This window comes from Nipponia nippon, unplaced genomic scaffold, assembly GCF_047370975.1.
Source record: "Nipponia nippon isolate SJK-2023a ecotype South Korea unplaced genomic scaffold, ASM4737097v1 scaffold_28, whole genome shotgun sequence".
Taxonomy (NCBI): domain Eukaryota; kingdom Metazoa; phylum Chordata; class Aves; order Pelecaniformes; family Threskiornithidae; genus Nipponia; species Nipponia nippon.
In genome coordinates this window covers 3,280,155-3,299,035 of record NW_028262345.1, presented here as the reverse complement: position 1 = coordinate 3,299,035, position 18,881 = coordinate 3,280,155, and the positions used below count along the sequence as shown (strand labels likewise).

Below are 18,881 nucleotides of genomic sequence, written 5' to 3'. Positions count from 1 at the left end.
AGGGATGCTCAAGGGACATGTTCTGGCTTTATTAGAGGATTCAAATGATGCCAGCGCTCAGTGCCCTCTGTTCAGGCACTGACAGCAACTGCTGGGACAGCAAGGATGAGGCCAGATGCTCTTTCCTGAGGGCACCGTGTGCTTTGGCAGTGCTAGGCCAGTGGGATTTCTCTGGCTCTGAGAGCTGGACAGGGATGCAGCAGAAGGCTGATGTTTGCTGGAATAATTCCTCCTCTTCCTCCCTGGTTTATTTTGTCTGGATGAGGCTGCTTCCTCCAGTTCTGAAAAAAATAGGGGCAAATCTGCATTGCTGGGAGATGCTTCCTTGGAAGTCTGCAGGGTGTCCAGCTGCACAGAGCATATCCTTGGGCTGTGAAAAGCTTTTTTCTGCTGGTTCCCCATACTTGACTACAGGAAACCCTACTTTCTGTAGAACCAGATGTGTTCGGTGGCTGGTTTAGAGGTTTGTCCTTATATCCTCTGGAGACCCTTCCAGAAGACTAGCTCCCTCTTATCGCCCTCACCAGCTGCGGCTTGCCCTGATCCACCACAACCTCCTTCCATACCGCTGGGTCCTTGCATTTCCAAAATGCAGTTTGCCAGCACGTCTGCTGATTGCATCCTCTGACGAGGGTCTCCTGAGTGAGGCTTTGCCTCTGTGCATGGTGCCAGGGGAGGGTGAGTGCACGTGAGGAGGATGGATCCCCAGCTCCATAGATGCTGGCACCGTGATCTCTGGCACAGGTTTTTGTATGGGAGGTTGCAGGCCTCGCCCTGGTGAGGGACCTCTGGGTGGGGAACTGGCTGTTCGCTGACTGGTAATTTTTTGACGAGTTGGGTTTTTGTATGTGTGGAAAAAAAATGGATTCACTGAAACTTTCATTGAGGGACATTCACATGTCCCTTTTAAGGACAAAGGCCAACCTGTGTTTCCCCTCCACCTTGTTTTCCCTGGTAAATTAATACCTCTGTGATTGAAGTGCTAATTTGGATAAACCAGGTTCTGTCCAGCAATTTGAATATCGCTTGGTTGCACTTTAAAAGGACAACCCGTCAGTTCTTGGAGTCATTTCACTTCAAGTCTTCTGCTAGGCTCAGTGCCGGAGGCTGACTGTACAGCCCAGTGGTCAAGGCATAGCCAGAGGAAATTCAGATCAATCCAAATTGGGCTACTCAGGGATTTGAACCGGGATCTCTCCATGACTGCCCCATGCAACCAAGAAACAGCAAGCTCCAAGGGTCTCGGGAAACACATTTGCAAAGTAGCATCGTATCTGCAGCCCAGGCTTGAGGAGCTCCCCTCTGATTTAAGGAGGGGATCTGATAGTTTCCAGGGCACCGCAGCGTCAATGACTGACCAGCCAGCCGGCGGCTGTGCAGTGGGAGATCTGCTTTTCCCCAGAGCAGGCTGCTCCCTGCCTTCGACTGCGGTATTCTCTGGGCTCGCCCTTGTCTGCAATGCAGCCCTTTTAGCAGCGGGCTAATGCGTTTCCCCACATGGGAACAGTGGTACTAAACTGCTACCCATGTTTGCAAACTGTCCACCGTGCGTGTCCCTGCTAAGTGATGTACTTTGCTTGCCAAGATACTTGGATAAAATACAGTCTGCTTAAATCTTGTATGTGCTTGTGTTGAATCAAACTAAGCCATTGTGGCAGTTTAATATACTCCAGTCGCAACACCTCCGAGATGGAAGAAATGAACCTGAACAGGCCATTGGAAGCCCAATTTAAAACTGGCTGCCTCAAAGATGCCAGCAGGATGGTCTGAGCTGCGGGGATTACAATGATAGGCAAAACGCAGGGTCACTAGCTTTGCTGGAGCTGTATTCCCAAGAGAGTAGGTGCAGTCACCCTGAGTGCTCTGCCTGGCAAAGGGAGAGGGCCTGGTGGGTCAGAGCACTTGCTGATGTGACAGGCAAGTAATGTGGTCGTTATGGTCTCTGCTTCCTCCTAGGGGCTTGGGCCTAGCACATGGTGGTGTGAGGCTTGGCTGCCTTGTGGATGAAGGCTCCTTTTCCGCTGGGGGATGGTTCAGACACTGTGGCACTGAGCAACTTCTGCTTGGCTGAAGCAAGGGACTTGCTTGACAAGTGGATGCAAAGGAAAGCAAGGCTCTGGACACCCAGGAGGCATCTCTCCCTGGAGGGGTGGGACACATTTCTGTTGCTCACTGCCCCAGTTTGATTTGCTCTTCTTGAGGAGGATTTGTGAACTCTATGGAGCAGCTCCCTAGTTCTTTTCTCTGCCTACTCACCTTTGCTCTGTGTTGCAGGTTTCCTTCCAAATGAGTCCCTGAGGTTCCTGCTGGCAGCTTCAGCAGTGTCCTGTAGAAGTGCCCTCCTGCTCCTGGTCTCAGCAGCCGAGGCCCCTCCAAACCTGCTTCTGCAATGGGTGGGTTGTAAGCACTGGTAAGACCTGCGAGTCGTGTTGCCTTCGCTGCTCTCTCCCTCTCTCGCGTTCTCTCTCTCTGTCCTTGTTCCTTCTTGCCCATTTATTTCTGTTCTCCATGTGCTCTGCTGTTCTGTCTCTGGGGTTTTCACTGTCAGGTAATGAGGAGCTGTGGGTCCAGTCAGTCTTGGAGATGCCGAAGAGACGAGACATCCTGGCTATCGTGCTGATAGTTCTGCCCTGGACACTACTAATCACCGTCTGGCACCAGAGCACCATTGCTCCACTGCTTGCAGTGCACAAGGGTGAGAGAAATCAAACCAGCCCATGCCAAATCTGTGCATCCCTCCCTCGTCCTCATCTCCTCTCTCATTTCATTTCTCCATGGCAGCCATGCTCATCTCAGCAACCAGTCCATGCTCATGCAGAAGCCTCCCCACTTCTGCTGTAGGAACAGCCCAGGGCTCACAGGGGTTCTTCAGAGACATCAAACTCCAAGCCATGGGATATGGTCACTGCACTTGGAGAGCTCTTTATGGCCTAAATCCAGAGTACTGAAGCAAGATGCTTTTCTTTGTTCCCTGATGATCCGTAAGAGAGGAGTCCCTTCCTGCTGGCCTGCGCAGCGTTCTGCACACAAGTTAGTCCAGCAGGAAAGCTGCAGAAAAGAGAGCAGAGGAAACAAAGCTGCCACTTGAGACAGCTTCTCTGGGAGATATAAGGCAAAGAGCATTTTTTAAGTGTCCTTAGGAAAGCAGCAAACTGGTGCTCTTGCACTTGAAGGAGAAGGCAAGAGCCAGCATCTCACCTGACTGTTTGGTGGAGTTACAATGCTATGAGAGAGTTAGCTTGCACGCTACCTGTCACACAAAGCATTAAATAGAGCCCTGGCCCAAATCAGATGAATGCAGGAAGCTCTGAGGGATCCTCTCTGGCCAGAAGGGCTCTAGTTTTTATGCTCTTTTTGGCATAGCAGCAATATCTAGGGGCTGTGAGAGCTCTTTTGGGCTGGAAGAAGCCTCGCTGCCAACTGCAGTCTTCGTTCTTGGTTCTGCCCTTCTGCTGAGGGCAGGCAGGTCAGCTTGGGGAGGCTTGTCTGTGGGGAAGAAGGCCAGCTCATTTTGCCTCTCTGGTCCCTTTCTCTGGGAGATTCTCTCCCCTTTTCATTTTAATGTTTGCACCCATCCTCCACAGTTGCTTATCCTGTCTGATGTGCAGTTTGAATTGTCCGAAGTTCAGAGTCTGTCCTGAGCAGCTTTACCTTTCCCCCTGGAGGACTGTCAGCTGCCCATGAGGCTTTGGGCAGTTCTTAAGGGAAAAATGCCTGTGATCCCCTCTGGAAGGTAGACAGTGTTTCAGAGGATGAGGGATCTACGGGGCTCTAAAACAGGACTTGAAAGACTACTAAGAATATGCTGTCTGTATACCAGTTTGATTCAGTGCCGTGAAAACTGGGAGCTGTTTTTTGTGAATGGCCACGGACACTGAAGTTGCAGCACAGGGACTGCTCTGACTCAGTCCTGAACTTACTGATGACCTTGGTAAGACACATCCTCTGCCTCTGCTTCTCTGAGCCCCCAGTGGAAAATGAGTGGTAACAGAGACCAACCTGAAAGCTCTTGGGAGAAATCGTTTTGTTCTTGTAGTGTGTTTCTGAGATCCTTTGGTAGCAGGTGCTGAAAAAGAGACGTGCATCTATACGCTAGCGAGCATAGAACAGCAGTGCTTACACATGCCAGGATTTACAGCTGAGGGTTTGACCTGCAGGGGTTTGCAAACTGTCTCAAGCACCCTCCTGGCTAATTACATTTGTGTCTGTGTCCAATGCATTTTGCAGATTTATTTTTTAATTGATTCCAGTGTTCTCTGCTTTCAGAGAGCTCTGCTATGTGATGCTGATGTGCTTTGCCTTATATAGGGCCTGATACCAACATGTGCAGGACACCTTGTCCCTGTGTCCCCCCCCCCCCCCCAGATATGCACCTTCCTTCCGTCAATGCCATGGAGTACGAGGCCTTCATTCGGTTCAGGGCTGGTATCAAAGCCTGTGCTGCTGGAAGAGTAGCATGCTATGACAAAACCGTAGATAGTACCCTGCTGGGTCAGATCTAATGTATGTCTGTTCCTGTTCTTTCTCATCTGAAGTTCCTGGTAGTAGCTGGTTTTGCAAAATCTATGGCTCAAAGTATTATGTGCCCACTAGAGAGCAGCTGGCTTATATCCTGAATGGAAGTGCCCCTTCATCTCCGCCAGTTCCTAACTGTAGACTGTGGTATTCCTGCTGGTCTGCAGTGGTACGGAAGTGTGACAGTCGCACCCTGGAAAAGAGACGACAGGTGCATGAACATTTTTTTCCCCCTTGAGCTGATCATGAACAAGTCTCTCCTTGCAAGGATTTTATATGCTTGGATCAGTGTATCCTATATATATATGCTGTTCATTGTTCACATCCGCACTACTGAATGGGCTGTTATGTTCAGCGACTGGTAGGGTCTTTTTGAGGAGAGGTTAGTCAGAGGCAGGTGAAAGTTTCTGCAGGAAAAAGCCTGCAGTTACAGGCTTTAATTTCTACTCTCCATTTCTGGATTTGAACTGTGTCTTTCCCTGCTTCTCTGTGCCCCATCCCAGGCCTGTCAGGAGAGCAGTGGGGTACTGCAGTATCCTGGCCAGATGATGCTGCTGGGGGATCTTCACTGACTCGGTGTTTTCCACCAGTTAGTTCCCTGCCTCCCAGTCCAGGTGTTCCAGTGCCTGAGTGCAGAGTCGTGAGTCCCGTCCCACTGAGTGTGGTGCCCAGAGCACTGGAGGTCTTCAGGAATGACAGATCGTCAATCCATGGTGCTATTTTCTTTATCTAGATCTAATCGCTGTACAAGCCTCTCTTCTGGGTGCTTTTTGAAGTTGCTTATTCTGAGCACGCAGCTGCAGCATTGTCCTGGGCTCTCAGGCCTTTTTTGGTGCTGGTTTTCTAACAGCAGGAACTTCTTTTCTCATGTGTGTTCGTTCCCGATTTCTTTATTTATTTGTGTACTTATTTATTAAAGCCTCCATCCGAGCTTGTTTCCTTTCCTCTGAAACCATGAGGGTGACCTGCTATTAGCAAGCAGCCAGCTGGCTCAGTTGGGGGGTGTTGGAGGACTGAGTCCATGCGGCTTTTTCTTCTCTCTCATACTCTTGCTCAGATGATGGTGGTGACTCCCGGCGTGATCTCGCTGCAGGCTTGGACTCCAAGGAATACTGCTTGTCGGACCGGGACATTGTGGAGGTGGTGAGGACAGAATATGTTTATACCCGCCCGCCCCCGTGGTCAGACACCCTTCCCACCATCCACGTCATTACACCCACCTACAGCCGGCCCGTACAGAAGGCAGAGCTGACACGCCTGGCCAACACCCTCCTGCACGTGCCAAACCTGCACTGGATCCTGGTGGAGGACTCACAGCGGCGCACGCCTCTCATCACCCGGCTGCTGCGGGACACAGGGCTTAACTACACCCACCTCAATGTGGAGACACCCCGCAACTACAAGCTGCGGGGAGACATGAGGGATCCTCGCATTCCCCGGGGGACCATGCAGAGGAACCTTGCCCTGAGATGGCTGAGAGAGACCTTTAACAAAAATAACAGCCAGCCTGGGATTGTTTACTTTGCCGATGATGATAACACCTACAGCCTGGAGCTCTTTGAGGAGGTAAGACCCTGCTGGGGGGCTCCCAACTGGCTGAGCACCATAGATTAGCACGTGGGGTGTAAAAGATGCTGTGTACTGAGCTGAGGAGATGCTGTGTACCTCCTCTCCTGAGCTCTGGATCAGTCTTTTCTGTACAGTGGTCCCACTGCAGCTTCCTGAAGTTTTATCTAGGACTTGGTTACTGTGCTGCAAAGTGTGTATTTCCCAGTGTCAAAGGCATCCTGTGCGAAGTAACAGGAACCCCAGCTTATCCTGTGGCATGTGATCAGGCAACAGATAGTTTTTACTGCAAAGGAAGCTAATGAGGAGCTGCCTTGTGCTGTGGGGAGCCTTGTTAGGGTTGGAACATCGCCTGCTGTCTGACATGCCTGTGCAGAAGCACGTGCCTAGCAAAAGAGACCTTGGCCATCCTCCTTCCATACCCCACCCTGGAGGAGATTTCTGGCTGGTTCCTGATCTGATGTTATCCACCTTTCTTCTCCACCACCCTTATGTATTGCACTTGTCTGTCTCTTAATTCATGTTTGTTCTTGTTTGAGGAGTCCCTGGGGTTTCTCTTCCTTGCTTGCTGTTTGCGTTTGTTTGCTCTCATCCCGGAGTTTCCACTGGTTAAATTCTGTACCTGTCAAGAGGCTGGTGCCTGCTCTGCACAGATCCCCAGCTGAGGTAGCAGTGCCCTTTCAGAGTTATACCTGAATGGTGTCAGCACAATCACAGGCTTGCAGGACTTGTTGTTCGGAGATGCTCTGTGTGGTTGTTTCTGGGTTGCCGCACACACGAGAAGCATGCGTTTGTCAGTGCTTGCTTCTCCTCCCAGAAAAGTGGGGCCCTTCATGCACTGCCTTGAAGAGATGTGTGCAGTGCTCCCCTCCAGAGCTCTTCCTCGTGCAGCATCAGGGGACAGATGGTCCCTCAGGCTGTTGTAAGCAGGTGATGACCACGAGATCTCAGCCTGGAAGTTTGCAGCTCCAGGAACTGTGATGGCTAGCTGAATTTTAGCATGTCCTGACAATCTTGTCGGGCTTGAGCAGGGGAAGGTTCCCATTTGCTTTCCCACCTTTGCTGTTTGTTCCACTCCTACTGGGGCTCCAAATGAACTCCTGAGCTTTCCCCTGTCTGCAGGTATGCTATGGTATTGCAGTGCCAGCTACACTGTACCTCACCTGGCTTCCAGCTCAGAAATGGCTTGTTCCCTCGCTCTCCTGAGGCCAAGCTCTTGCAGCAAGGGACCAGAAAGGAGGATTGCCTCCTTCCCCACTAGTTGCCAGTTTTCATACCAGGGATCTCCTGTTTATTTGCTCCATACATGCCCCCTTTCCCTTCCCTGATGGCTTTCACTTGAGCTTGGGTAGCCACAGGAACATACACGCTTTTAAAGCTGAAAGCAAATTCAGGCTGACTGTCTGTCTTCCAAGTCCCCTTTGAGGCTGGCTCTGGCAGCATCCTGAGACAGACACCGCACTTTAATAAAGCAGAAAGGGTTCCTTCGTTCACCCATGTGCTTTGCTCATAGAGGCTTCTCCTCTCTGATCTGTAGCTGCAGTTAAGGTCACATGGAGCCAATGAAACGTGCTGTGAAATGCAGAAGACACGCACTATTGTTCCCTGTGGACAGGGGCTGCCGTTAGCGTGTGTATAATGCAGAAGGGCAAGTGCCAGAGCTCTTCTGGTCTCGTTTGCCGTAATTAGCAGTGATGAGATTAGCTCTGGGAGATCCCTGATCTAAGAGACTGGGCTGAGAGCAGAACGCAAGGCCGAGCCTGCCAGCAGAGCAGGACAGGGCGCTGGGGGTGAGCGGGCAGACTGGCATTCAAAGCATCTGCGTTGGTAAGTGCAGGCATCTGAAGTGTCCCCTGATGGCTCCTATCTATTTCTGTTGACTCTACAGGGAGCAGAGGCATCCAGCATTGTTCCGCTGGGTAGCAGGAGCAGCTACAAAGCACCATCCTGCATCCTGGGAGTTTCTGGAGAGGCTGTGCTTCTCAGCTGTCCCTGAGGTTGTCGGCTACGGCTGCAGTGCCTCACTCTAAAGATGTTTTTAGCCTTACTGTGGCTCGTAGGCTGAGACTGCAGCTCAAATTCCTTAGCTTTCAGAGAAAGCACCTTTCTTCCTAAATGTGCCATGCCTGCATTTCCAGGCGGCCTTGGACAAGGTGCTTCTTTCCTCTGTGTCCTGGTTTCCCCAGCTGCCCATGTGGAGGACTGATGCCCCACAGCTCTAACGACCTTTGGACAAAAAAAACACTCTTAAACTTCAGTTATGTTTATTATTGGCAGCTTTGTTTTTAGTGCTGAACTCATGCTTGGTTCCGCGGCTATCCATTACTATTGCTGTTGTTAGTTGCCACTTTCCAAAGCACTTTGCATCTCCAGCTGCAGGATGTGCATCCTTGTACAGGTGAGTAATGAGCTCCGTGGCTTGGTCCAAGCCACAGAGGGTGTCTGGGAACATAGCCCAGGCTCTTAGCTCTAGGGTTTTTGCTGAAGCTCAGGGGCATTCGTCTCCTGCAGGACAGTGAGCAAGGTGAAGTTGTTCTGCTGGGGTGCTGGTTTATGTGTTGGAAGTCGCATGCAGCTGATCCTTCTGTGTGCACCCACCATACCCTCTCTTTCCTTGCCTCCAGATGCGCAGCACCAGAAAGGTGTCGGTGTGGCCAGTAGCCTTCGTCGGTGGCTTGCGCTACGAGTCGCCCAAAGTAAACGCTGCAGGGAAGGTCTATGGCTGGAAAACTGTGTTTGACCCCCATCGCCCCTTTGCTATAGACATGGCGGGGTTTGCTGTGAACCTCAGACTGATTCTCCAGCGATCTCAGGCTTACTTCAAACTGCGAGGAGTGAAGGGAGGCTACCAAGAGAGCAGCCTGCTCCGGGAACTAGTGACCCTGAATGACCTTGAGCCGAAAGCTGCCAACTGCACTAAGGTATGGTCTCTTCCTCATACATGGGTTGTAAGGATCCAGAGGTAGGAGAGAGCCCATTCACCCTCATCATTCAGTCACTTGTCCTCTGTGTTTGAAGAGAGCACACCCCCATTGCAAAGGAGCTGGGAATGGGCGATTATGTATTAAAACGTGTGGAAGGCAGTTATCTTTTTTAGTTGCAGGCTGATAGCGATGGCCATAGGCCTCGAAATATGTAGTCTTCTCTCCCCTGTAACTGTTCATCATTCTTATATTATCTCTAGAAAATATGCTTATTATTTTCAAGATGGGCTTATCTGTGGCCTTGCTAATCCCCTGGGGCAGGGAACTCCATAGGTGAAATGTATGGCGGTTGCTTTACGTGAATTCCTGAGGGGAGCTTTTGAGTACTGGTACTCCTGTGATAAGCCAGCATCGTATGAGATTTGGCCCTCTGGGACCCGTGTGAACTGTAACCCAGGAGTACCAGCCACGGCGTTTCCTGGCTGCAGGGAAAGACTGTTCACACAGTCACTGCCTTATTGTGAAGTTGCCTTCTCCCTCTTGTCATCTATGCGATGTCGCTGTAGTTGTCCACAACAACCTGGATCTTTCTGTGCCAGAGATAATGTAGAAATGTTTTAATTCCTGGAATATTGCTCTGAGCTGTAGGAGGCTTCCATAAAGCTTCATTTTGGGGGATTTTACTGCTGTCAAATGACTGCTAATTATTTGACTGTACGTATTGCCTAGGAGCCACCAGGTCATGGAGCAGGACCCCTATGTGCTAAATAACATAGACACTCAGAACACAATGATGGTTCTTGCCCTAAAGACTTCCCAGTCTGAGATGAGAGACAACAGATGGATATCTATCTGGAATGACAGGGGAGCGTGCGAGATGCAATGAGACAATGCTGGTTAGTGTGACAGGCATCAATCATAGCACATCAGCAATGGAGGTGCTGTCAAGTGCTTCTGAAAGCTTTGTGAGTGGGTCTGCTGAGCACCGCAGGTGTGGAGGGATCCCTCTGAGATCACAGACCCTTGTGTAGCACTCTCATGCCCTTGTCTGTAATAGGATTTAGGGAGTCTTTATTGCTTAATTATCCCAGGAGGATTATTCTTTTTTTGCAAATCAGCTGTTACTGCCGACAGACCCAGTGTTGGATCCAGGTCTCCGTCCCTTTTTGGGATAGGAAAAAATTTTGAATAATACCCTTTGTCTCTGCTTTCCATCTGCACTGCTCCACAGCCCCCAGCCGTGGAAAAACCAAGGATCTCAATGTTCAGCAGTGCTCAGGCAAGGAGTCCAGGAAGAAGGAAGAGGAGCTGAGAGGGAGGAGCAACTTTGTTTATTATCTAATACTTGCTGTGGCTCATTTTTTAAATCTACATGTCTGTGGTTATGGCTGTCCAGCACTGGGATAAATAACACAGATGGTCTTCCAAGGGTGGGAAAAGAGATTAGATTAAAATTAGATCTCTCTTCTTGGACACTGTGTGGCCTACTAGCTAACAAGAAAGCACTGGCTGGAAATAAGTCTGTTTGCAGCAGGACAAAGGAGATGCCCAGGTTGCCTTTAGGCTGCTGTACAGATTAGGGGTGTTTACTCCATGGCCAGTTATGCAATCTTTGGTATATTGTCCCTGCTGTAAATAACTATTGGGAAGAAGCTGTGTTAAAAGGCTGGAGATAGGAAATGATGGTTGTGGAGGAACAGGAGAGGAAGGAAAAGGTTGTTTCCAGGCAGGAGGAAAAAAATGATGCTGTCAGACAGGCTGTCGTGTCAGTGCTGTCATACAAGAGCTGCAGGTCAGAGGTGGAGAGGAAGCAGGAATTGCTGGCCAGGATTTGAAGCAGACTGTATTTCTTTTTTTGGCTAGGCTGTGGGGATCTTACAAGGGTCCCTGTTGTGAACCGAATGCTGTCTGCTCCTGGCAAACTCTGAGTGCAGCTTTGCAGGTTGAGCTTTGCCTTTCTGCTTTTAGCTGATGCCAGCAGCCTCCATTTCCCAATGGCTGTTTTGCTCACCCATTTGATGAGGAGCAGAGTCCAGCCAAGCAGCAGAGAAGGACAAAGTAGGCTATGGTCTGGGGTTCTCTTGCCCTGAGATCAAAGCACGGACTTCTTTCTCATTGTGCTGGTGTGCTCCCAGCAGTTGTCATGGTTTGCTTCTGTTAAGCATAACCAGACCCCTGCTTTGCAGTGAGATTTACATTAAAAATTATGATGTGCTCACATACAGTCGTTAAGGAGGGATCAGAGAGAAGTATGTAAGATAAGCACAGACATCTGTTCTCAAAAAATGCTGCCTTCCCTGTGTGCAGTGCTGATATTTGTAATATTTATCAGAATTCAGCCCACAAATGCACACTCCAGCAAAAAGCTTAAGCTTTGGCCAAAGACACATCCTGCTTATTTTCTTTGATTTGGGAACTGCCTAAAATGAAGGGAGAAATGAAGGAAGTCAGTATTAACTGCTGAGGAGAAAGGAGAGAGTTATCCCTCCTTATCAGGAGGGAAGGGTTGCTTTATAGTGGAGTTGTAAGGAAATAAGGTGTTGCAAGCATGCTATGTATTTCTGTGATCTGCTGCTTCTGCGTTTCCCCACACACACCCCCAAAGCAAACCATACTCTCTTCAGTCCATCGACACAGGATGGAGGTCTGAGATTCTGTATTCCCATAAGGTTGATGTAACTGGGACGTACTTTGCTCCCCATTTTCTATTAACACCTGAGGAAACAAACTGCAGAGTGCTCAACCAGGGAGCCCTTAAAGAAGAGAGACTTTGAGTGGCCCCAGCTATTGAAAAAGCCTCAGCGTGGGCTGGCACAAGAGGACAGACCACAAAATACAAGGTCATTGGAAATGAGGCTGCTCCTGGAGCCACCTGTTTCTCCAGGGAGATAGGCGAGGGTACGTTTGGTTGGGTGAGACAGGCTTTTGTGCACTCGGGTGGTCTCGGTAGCAATTCACTGGGATTGAAGTGGTGGCTAAAAGTAGCGATTCCTCCTCTCTCCTTATCTCTTGGCTGAGTCAGATCTGAGATTAAATTAGCAGCTCCGTGTTTAGGTGGATGTTGTGAAAAGGGATTGGCTGGAAGCTTTGCGCTGGACCAGGAGCAGCTGCCTCTGAGCCTTAGAGGCAGGGTGCCTGTGGGCACTGTTAAATGGCAGTCGGTATAACCCGTTGCTATCGGACACAGGCTAGAGAACAGGGAGCAAAGAGAGCTCTCCCGGCAGTACTTGAAGCACACACCAACACTGTGGCTACCCTGGATCTTGGAACTGGCTCTGGTAAGGGAATAAATCCTTGTGCTTATGGTGGAGACCAAGAGAGGAAGCAAATCTGTCATTTCAGCTTGGTGTCTCTTTTTCTTCATGTTGTGTAGTCTCCATTCAAATGGCAATTACTGAAACCCTCCACAGAGGGTCTGTGTGCTTGAAATCCTGGTCCTTGCAGGTCGACTTGCCCGTTTGCTTTTTAGTTTCCTGCTAGAAGACAAAGAAGAAGTCTGCTGTGGAGATGAACCCTTGTAATCTCTTAGATCTGTTTTGAGTCCTCTGATTCTGAATGGCAAGGCTGTAAATGATTAGAAGTGGAGATTTTTAAAAGGGACTCCCTCAGGTGATCTATATGAAATCACTGTTCAGGGGAAGTCAGATACTTGGTCCCCCTCACTGTTTACTTTTTGCACAAGCCAGAGCTTCCCTGAGGCATAAACCAAACACACTGCTTGTGGAAAAAATCAAGCAATTGGCTGAGAGGAAAAGCAGGTGTTTCTGTACTAAATGGTGATCTCCCTCCCACATTAAAGAACACAGCATGAAACATGGTAGAAGTTGCTGTATCAAGCCACAAACTCTGAAAATCGGTCCATTTTAGTTAATATAACTGTCTCTTTTGGCACTTGGCTTTAACAATGGAAAAGTGGGATCCAGTTTAAAGAAAAGCTAATAATGTGTAGCTGTGGTCTTCTGTTTATGGAGTATGTGGTTAGAGTTGTTTAAGCGTGAGTCCCATTCCTGGCAGAGCGCAGCCCTTGGCCATCAGCAGGGTTGAATGTTTATGTGTCAGAAGAGGAAAGAGCTCTTACCTGCTCCCACTGGAAAGGAGAATTGGCTACAAGATCTTCTAGCACCTGGACTGCATTAAGCTTTATACATTCTGTTTGTTGGATGAGGAGCCCATAACTGATGCTTGCATAGCACCGAGAGCCACTTGTACAGACCTGTTTGGTTTTGCCAACTAACTTTAGGAAAGTAATGCAGTAATTGCAGTAACGTTGCTGCAGTGGGTGAGCAGGACTATAATAAAGGCTAACTTTGATGAGCGGGCTCTGAAGTGGTTGTGGGGGAGCGATGAAATGGTTTTTTGGACCCACTCCAGGCAGCAGTTGGTCTCTACTGCCTTAGTTATTAGCAGGCGAGATTTAAGCCCCATGCAGGAGGTGACTGCTCACATCAGAGACAAATTTGGTCAAACAGCTTCTTGAGAAGGTGGGGGTGCTCCTGTTTAACCAGAAGGGTTTGAAAAGTGCTTTGTTCGTCCTTTAGAAACAGAACGTGCCCTCGTTTTTCAGAAAAGCAGGGACTGGGTATGAAATGGTTTGCAGATACTTGGATTAAATGTGCAGAGCATTGTCATGGCAACAAGCGGGAAACCCCCGGAAGGTAGGAAATATCAATGCGAACAGGTGAAGGGAAGCAGGAAACTGTAGCTCTGAAGGGATAAAGCTGCTCCCAGCAATCCAGGTTCTAGGAGCAAAGCAGTAAGTATAATTGAGTCTAGTGATGGGAGAGTATTTTAAACAGCTTCCAGAACTGTCTGTGCCAGCAGGATAGCACAGCTAGTAGAAACTGTTTACCTATAATACTCCCCCTCCACCTCCAAAAACGTTAGACCACCTCTTCAATTTATATTTTTTCCAGTACTCCTCCACAGATGTTGATCTATATTAAACTTTGCTGCTAAGACTGAGGGAAGCTTTTAGTAGAAGCTTCAGTTCTGTTTTAAGCAAGTTGGAGAGGGGCTTTAAAGCGATGCAACGTATCGTACCTGGTACAGAATAGTGGACGGCAGCGTGGGGCCAGCATTTCAAAGGAAATGTGTGGGGCTTTTGAGGTGATATGGTAGACTAATGCTTGCTGGGTTACGAAAGGGCTGTGTACAGCCCAGAGCATGAGGGAGGAAGGGAGTAACTAGCTGTAACTAGCTCCTGCATCTTGCAGCTTTGAGACAGCAGAGGTTGCAACAGAGAACCGAAGCAGCAGTAAGTACTTCTCAGATCAGTGTCACTCTCACATCTTTTTAGGGTCTTAAACGAATTTAAAAGTCAAAAAGTAGCGATAGTGAGGTTAGAGAGCAGACCAATATCTTCCCTCCAATAATGGATTTTCAGAGACGCACTGAAAAATCCATTTTAAAATTTCACAGAACCGAAGGCAATGGTGACAATTGGAGCAGCTTCCCTCTAATGCACGGGTCACAGTGTGACCTGAAGTGGCAAGAATTTGCGTTTCCACTCTACCTCCTAGCAAGTAACTCCACACTGGCCAAGGATGTAGTAACATGATAACCAAGAACCGGAGTAAGGAACTTGGTCTATGGGGAAACATGCATGTGATTCTCTGGTTGTGAAGGAACTGCCTTACATCATTGAAAAGGTTGATGAGCCTTTCGAGGAAGATGGTTGATAACTACATGGAAGGAGCAGGTTAATGTCCCAAGACAGTACACTATAAAATGGGTAATTTCTGTGCACTGTGCATTTTGGATAGCAGTAGGCCTGCCTAAATGAAGTTTTATGCAAACCTCCTTTCAGCTGTGAATGCGCCATTAGGCTCCAGGGTAGATGGTTAAATTGCACTATTGATTTAATGTGCAAGAATATTTGTTAGTGCAGTGAAGAGATGCAGCTAATGACTTCTGTTGGCTTCTTCAGATTTTAGTCTGGCATACGAGAACAGAAAAGCCTGTGCTGGTGAATGAGGGGAAGAAAGGATTCACAGATCCCAACGTGGAAATCTGACTGTGCATGGCTGAGCGGAGACCAACACCTGGTAAGAGCGCACATTTTTGAACAGTAATGAGAAGCAACAGTAAAAAGGGAAAATACTAGACAATGACAGGAAAAAGACAAGACCTCTTTTAAATGTGCTTTTTAATTTCCATTTTTCACATCTCTGACCTTCCTTTACTGCAGAACTTCTTGAGACCTTTAGTTAATCTCTCTTTTTTACCTTTAAAACAGGCTGCTAAAGGGGAAATACCTGGTGAGAGGTTGGGGGAAAGAAGAGAAATCCAGGGAGTGAGAGTTTAGGCAGAAGTTACGTTGATAAAAAAACAAACCCTTGTCTAAACAAGAAGGTTGCCTTATTAACTGTACTAACATAGCTAAAGCACAAGGGTGAAGGATGTGGATTCATCCACCTGGAAACACCTGAGGAAAGCCAAGGCAATATTGGTGAAAGCATTTTTAAGTCAGGCAGAGCTTTCACCAAGGGAAGAGTTTAATTTATATCCACATCAAAGCCACACAAAGTCAGTGACAAGTAAGGGAGGGTGGATTAAACCCCACGTGAGGCATTTGGTGACAAGTATTTACCTAAGGTGAGCACACAGTTTCTTCTTCCATGGAAAGGAGGAAAGAACGCGCACATTGATGGGTGACTTCCTGCTCATTTGTTCATGCCCTGGCTTCTCACCTTTAATTACCTGAGCATCCTGGTGCGTTTAGTCTTCTGTATTTCCAGAGTGCACTCTGCAGTTGCTTTGCTAGAGTGAAGGGTGGGCTATTCACTTATATCTGCATCCAGACTATGTTGCCACTTTTCATCATTATGGGGAAAAAAATAAATGCACAACTCCCTTCAACTGGAGTGTAGAACCAGGCCTGGAGGGGAGAGAGGGTTGCTGCTTGTTCTCCTTTCCTCTTGAATAGAGAGAAGAAAGAACAGCAAAGGAAAGGGGTAGATTTGCTCAGCAGTGGTATATTTTTAACAGTAATGAGCTCTCTTATAGCACATTCCCTCAGGTTAGTTGGATGGAGCCCTGCCTGCTGCAGTGGCCTGCCTTTGCGGCCCATTGGCAGGACAGCAGAGGAAAGCCTGCACTGGCATATTATCTGTGCTATATATAGAGGCTTTGCAGAGAGGCCATAGCTCTTCAGCGCTGTCACAACTGCTTTTCACCAACACCCAGTTGCCTAGCAGCAGTACGCACAGATCTGCAATCCTAGATCGGTTTTGGGATAGTTCCAAGGGGTGGCAGCTAACTGCAGCGAGGCAAAAGGGTAATATACATGCTGGTTGTGTCTCTGTTGCAGAAGATTTCTTCATGCACAGCCTGCAAGGTTCCTCTCCACAGCATACAACCAGCCAGACATGCAGTAGCCAGGACCTCTGCTGACTTCCAAGAGTTTTAGCGTACTGAAAACAAGCAACACTGCATACATAAACTACCCGGATTCCCCTGCCCTTCCTCCTGGACTCTGAGCAGAACCAGATGCTCTGGGGGTGGAGAAAAAGCACAGAAAATACAGGACTGACATCAACTTCAGTACAAGACCAGCTGCCTCGTGAGATGCTCGGTTTGGGAGAAGTGCATGGAGGGCACGATGCACTGAAGACACGGCCCAGCTGGAATGGTAGTCTAGACTGAGGGGGCTGTTTTACAGAATGTGAAAGCAAGGGTGAGAATGCCCACAGGAGCGTGTTGGCCCCTGATGACTTGTTTTTCCTGAGACACACGTACCTTGTGGCTATGTGTGCAACAGCCTAAGCAGCTCTCTGTTCATGGAGGGGACAGCTGCCTTCTGAGATGGCACCTTAGCCCTTAATTTTAAACCTACTTTAATCAGTGTTTATTACGCTGCACAAGACAGGAAGGTTTCGATGGAGGGTGAAAAGCAAGGCAGGTTAGAACAAATCCATTAAGTATCTCTGTTCTCTTTGTACTCCCCCTCCTTTCCCTTCACTAGTTTCATGGTTTGGAGGGCACTCTTATGTTCCTGGATGGAGTTAAGTTTACAGCATGTGGTTCTCTATTCATCCATGCCAAAATAATTGGAAGTGGGTTTTAATGAGATTGTTGTGGGCATACACCATAGTACTTCATCCAGGCTCAGATCTTGGTTCTGTTTAGCTCTAATTTGGTTCATATGAGCATTAGGTGTGGGATTCTCTGAAGGGTGCTCCTACATAAAGCCAAATTTCCACTCTTAAAAAATAAAGTTAACTGCTTAAAACTAGGGATTGAATGATAGAAACTGATTTTATTGCATTTACCATTCTACTGGAATGTATCCTTCAGCCCCAGACCCTTTTTCAGGGCCATGCCAGAACTACTGCAGAGCTACTGGCGTGAAAAGCCACACTGGAGCAGTTTGAGAGTTAACTTCTGATGGATAGAGCAGCACCCTTGTAAAGGGGATCCTGTGCTTAGTGCTCTGTTTCTTCAGCACCTGGCTTGAGGTAGGCTGAAAAACTATCTGTGTAGAACATTAGTTGCCTCTTCCCTGTTCTGTAACATCAAAGGACCTGAGATAGCATTTATGAAAGGGTGTTCTCTGATGAAACTATATTTTGCTTCTCAGTGAGAGACACAGGACTGAGCAATGCAGAAGAGGAACCTGGGTGCTACTGCCTTGGTTGACTCTGTATTTGAGATTGACAAACTTGCTGAGGAAGAAACTGAGGTACAAGATACCCCTTCTCCCCACCTCAGCCCCTTCTAAAAAAAACCAAAACTTACCTCCCCCTTCATAGTTGTCGTCAAACCTTTGATCAACCTCCACTGTCCCAATTCTTTCAAAAAGGTCTGAAGCACAATTTTACCTTTGAATTGACAGAAAGTGTAATCCTGGAAATAGACATGGTTATTTTTAGCCCTAACACATAGAACTATTAAAATGCTATAGATTTGATTGTTAGCTTCACAGTGCAGAAGTCTCCCCTTGGACTAATGACATTGTGTATTTCCTAATATTTAAAAAAAAATATTTTTTTGTAAGTTATTTTCTCCCACTGTATATCAAAACCATTGGGGAAAAGTTGCATTCTTTAGTTCCCAGTCACAGAAGCCTTGCTATGTAGCCTTTACAAAAATGTTCCTTGAGATGCATTGGCTGAAGCGCTACTTGGATAGAAAGCATTTGATGCTACTGGCTGCTCTATGGGAACTGGTATTGTTATCTTGTATTAAAACAGTAGCTCTCTGTACTCAAGCAGATTTATTCTGTTATTGTACTAGCCTTCCAAGTTCACTTCAGTCTGCAAACCCTAGAGTGGAAAGAGACATTTTTAAAGGACTACAAAGTTTTCATACCATTTAAATAGTTTCCAACTGATGTCCTCTCCTAGCTGCATGTTTTGTTTCACTAATCTTAATTCCAGTCCCTGCTGGGTTGCAACCTTCCCTCCTTGGAAGGAAATAACTTTCAGAAAAATGCAAAGGATCGAGTCCTGAACACAACCCTGCATATACGCTCCACTCTCCTCAAAGTTGGTCACACGAGCCTGGGCACTTCCAACTTGCAGAGGCTACCGTGGTCCTCGGGAGCAGAGATACGTATGTTCAGTAAGACCAGCTCTGGCCAGGATGGAGTGTATTACAGCTGCGCTGTCTGTTCTCAGTTTTAAACAAACTGTATTTAAATTTGTTAAATAAAATTATGGTTTCTAAGAGCCAGAATACCCTGCAACTCCATTATCAGAGACAGTGGACATGTTTGGTGTTTCTCTCATAGCCTGAATCCTCTGGTTACTGGAACAGAAAGCAGGGGCTGAGCGACTTCTTGGAGATTCTGAACAGATTCGCAGCTTGAATTTGAGCTCTTCCCCTCCCTAAAGAGATGGCAGCTCCTCAGTGACTGCGGAGCTGGTGAGTGAAAAA

General features: G+C 47.9%; 1 protein-coding gene across 8 annotated transcripts in view; it reads left to right on the top strand.

The window, feature by feature from the left end:
* B3GAT1 (beta-1,3-glucuronyltransferase 1) overlaps positions 1 to 18,695 on the top strand; it is a 39,765-nt gene extending 21,070 nt beyond the window's left edge. For 2 of the 8 annotated variants that reach the window (XM_087763407.1, XM_087763409.1), the window contains exons 2-7: positions 2,275 to 2,393; positions 2,549 to 2,695; positions 5,573 to 6,081; positions 8,706 to 9,002; positions 14,932 to 15,049; positions 16,315 to 18,695. In XM_087763407.1, coding sequence (XP_087619533.1) covers positions 2,390 to 2,393; positions 2,549 to 2,695; positions 5,573 to 6,081; positions 8,706 to 9,002; positions 14,932 to 15,018 — 1,044 coding nt within the window. In that variant the 5' untranslated portion in view covers positions 2,275 to 2,389 and the 3' untranslated portion in view covers positions 15,019 to 15,049; positions 16,315 to 18,695. Of the gene's footprint in view, positions 1 to 2,274; positions 2,411 to 2,548; positions 2,696 to 5,572; positions 6,082 to 8,705; positions 9,003 to 14,931; positions 15,050 to 16,314 lie in introns of all 8 variants that reach the window. The other 6 variants (XM_009469544.2, XM_087763412.1, XM_087763411.1 and 3 more) reach the window with 5 other exon arrangements.
* The last annotated feature ends 186 nt before the right edge of the window (positions 18,696 to 18,881 follow it).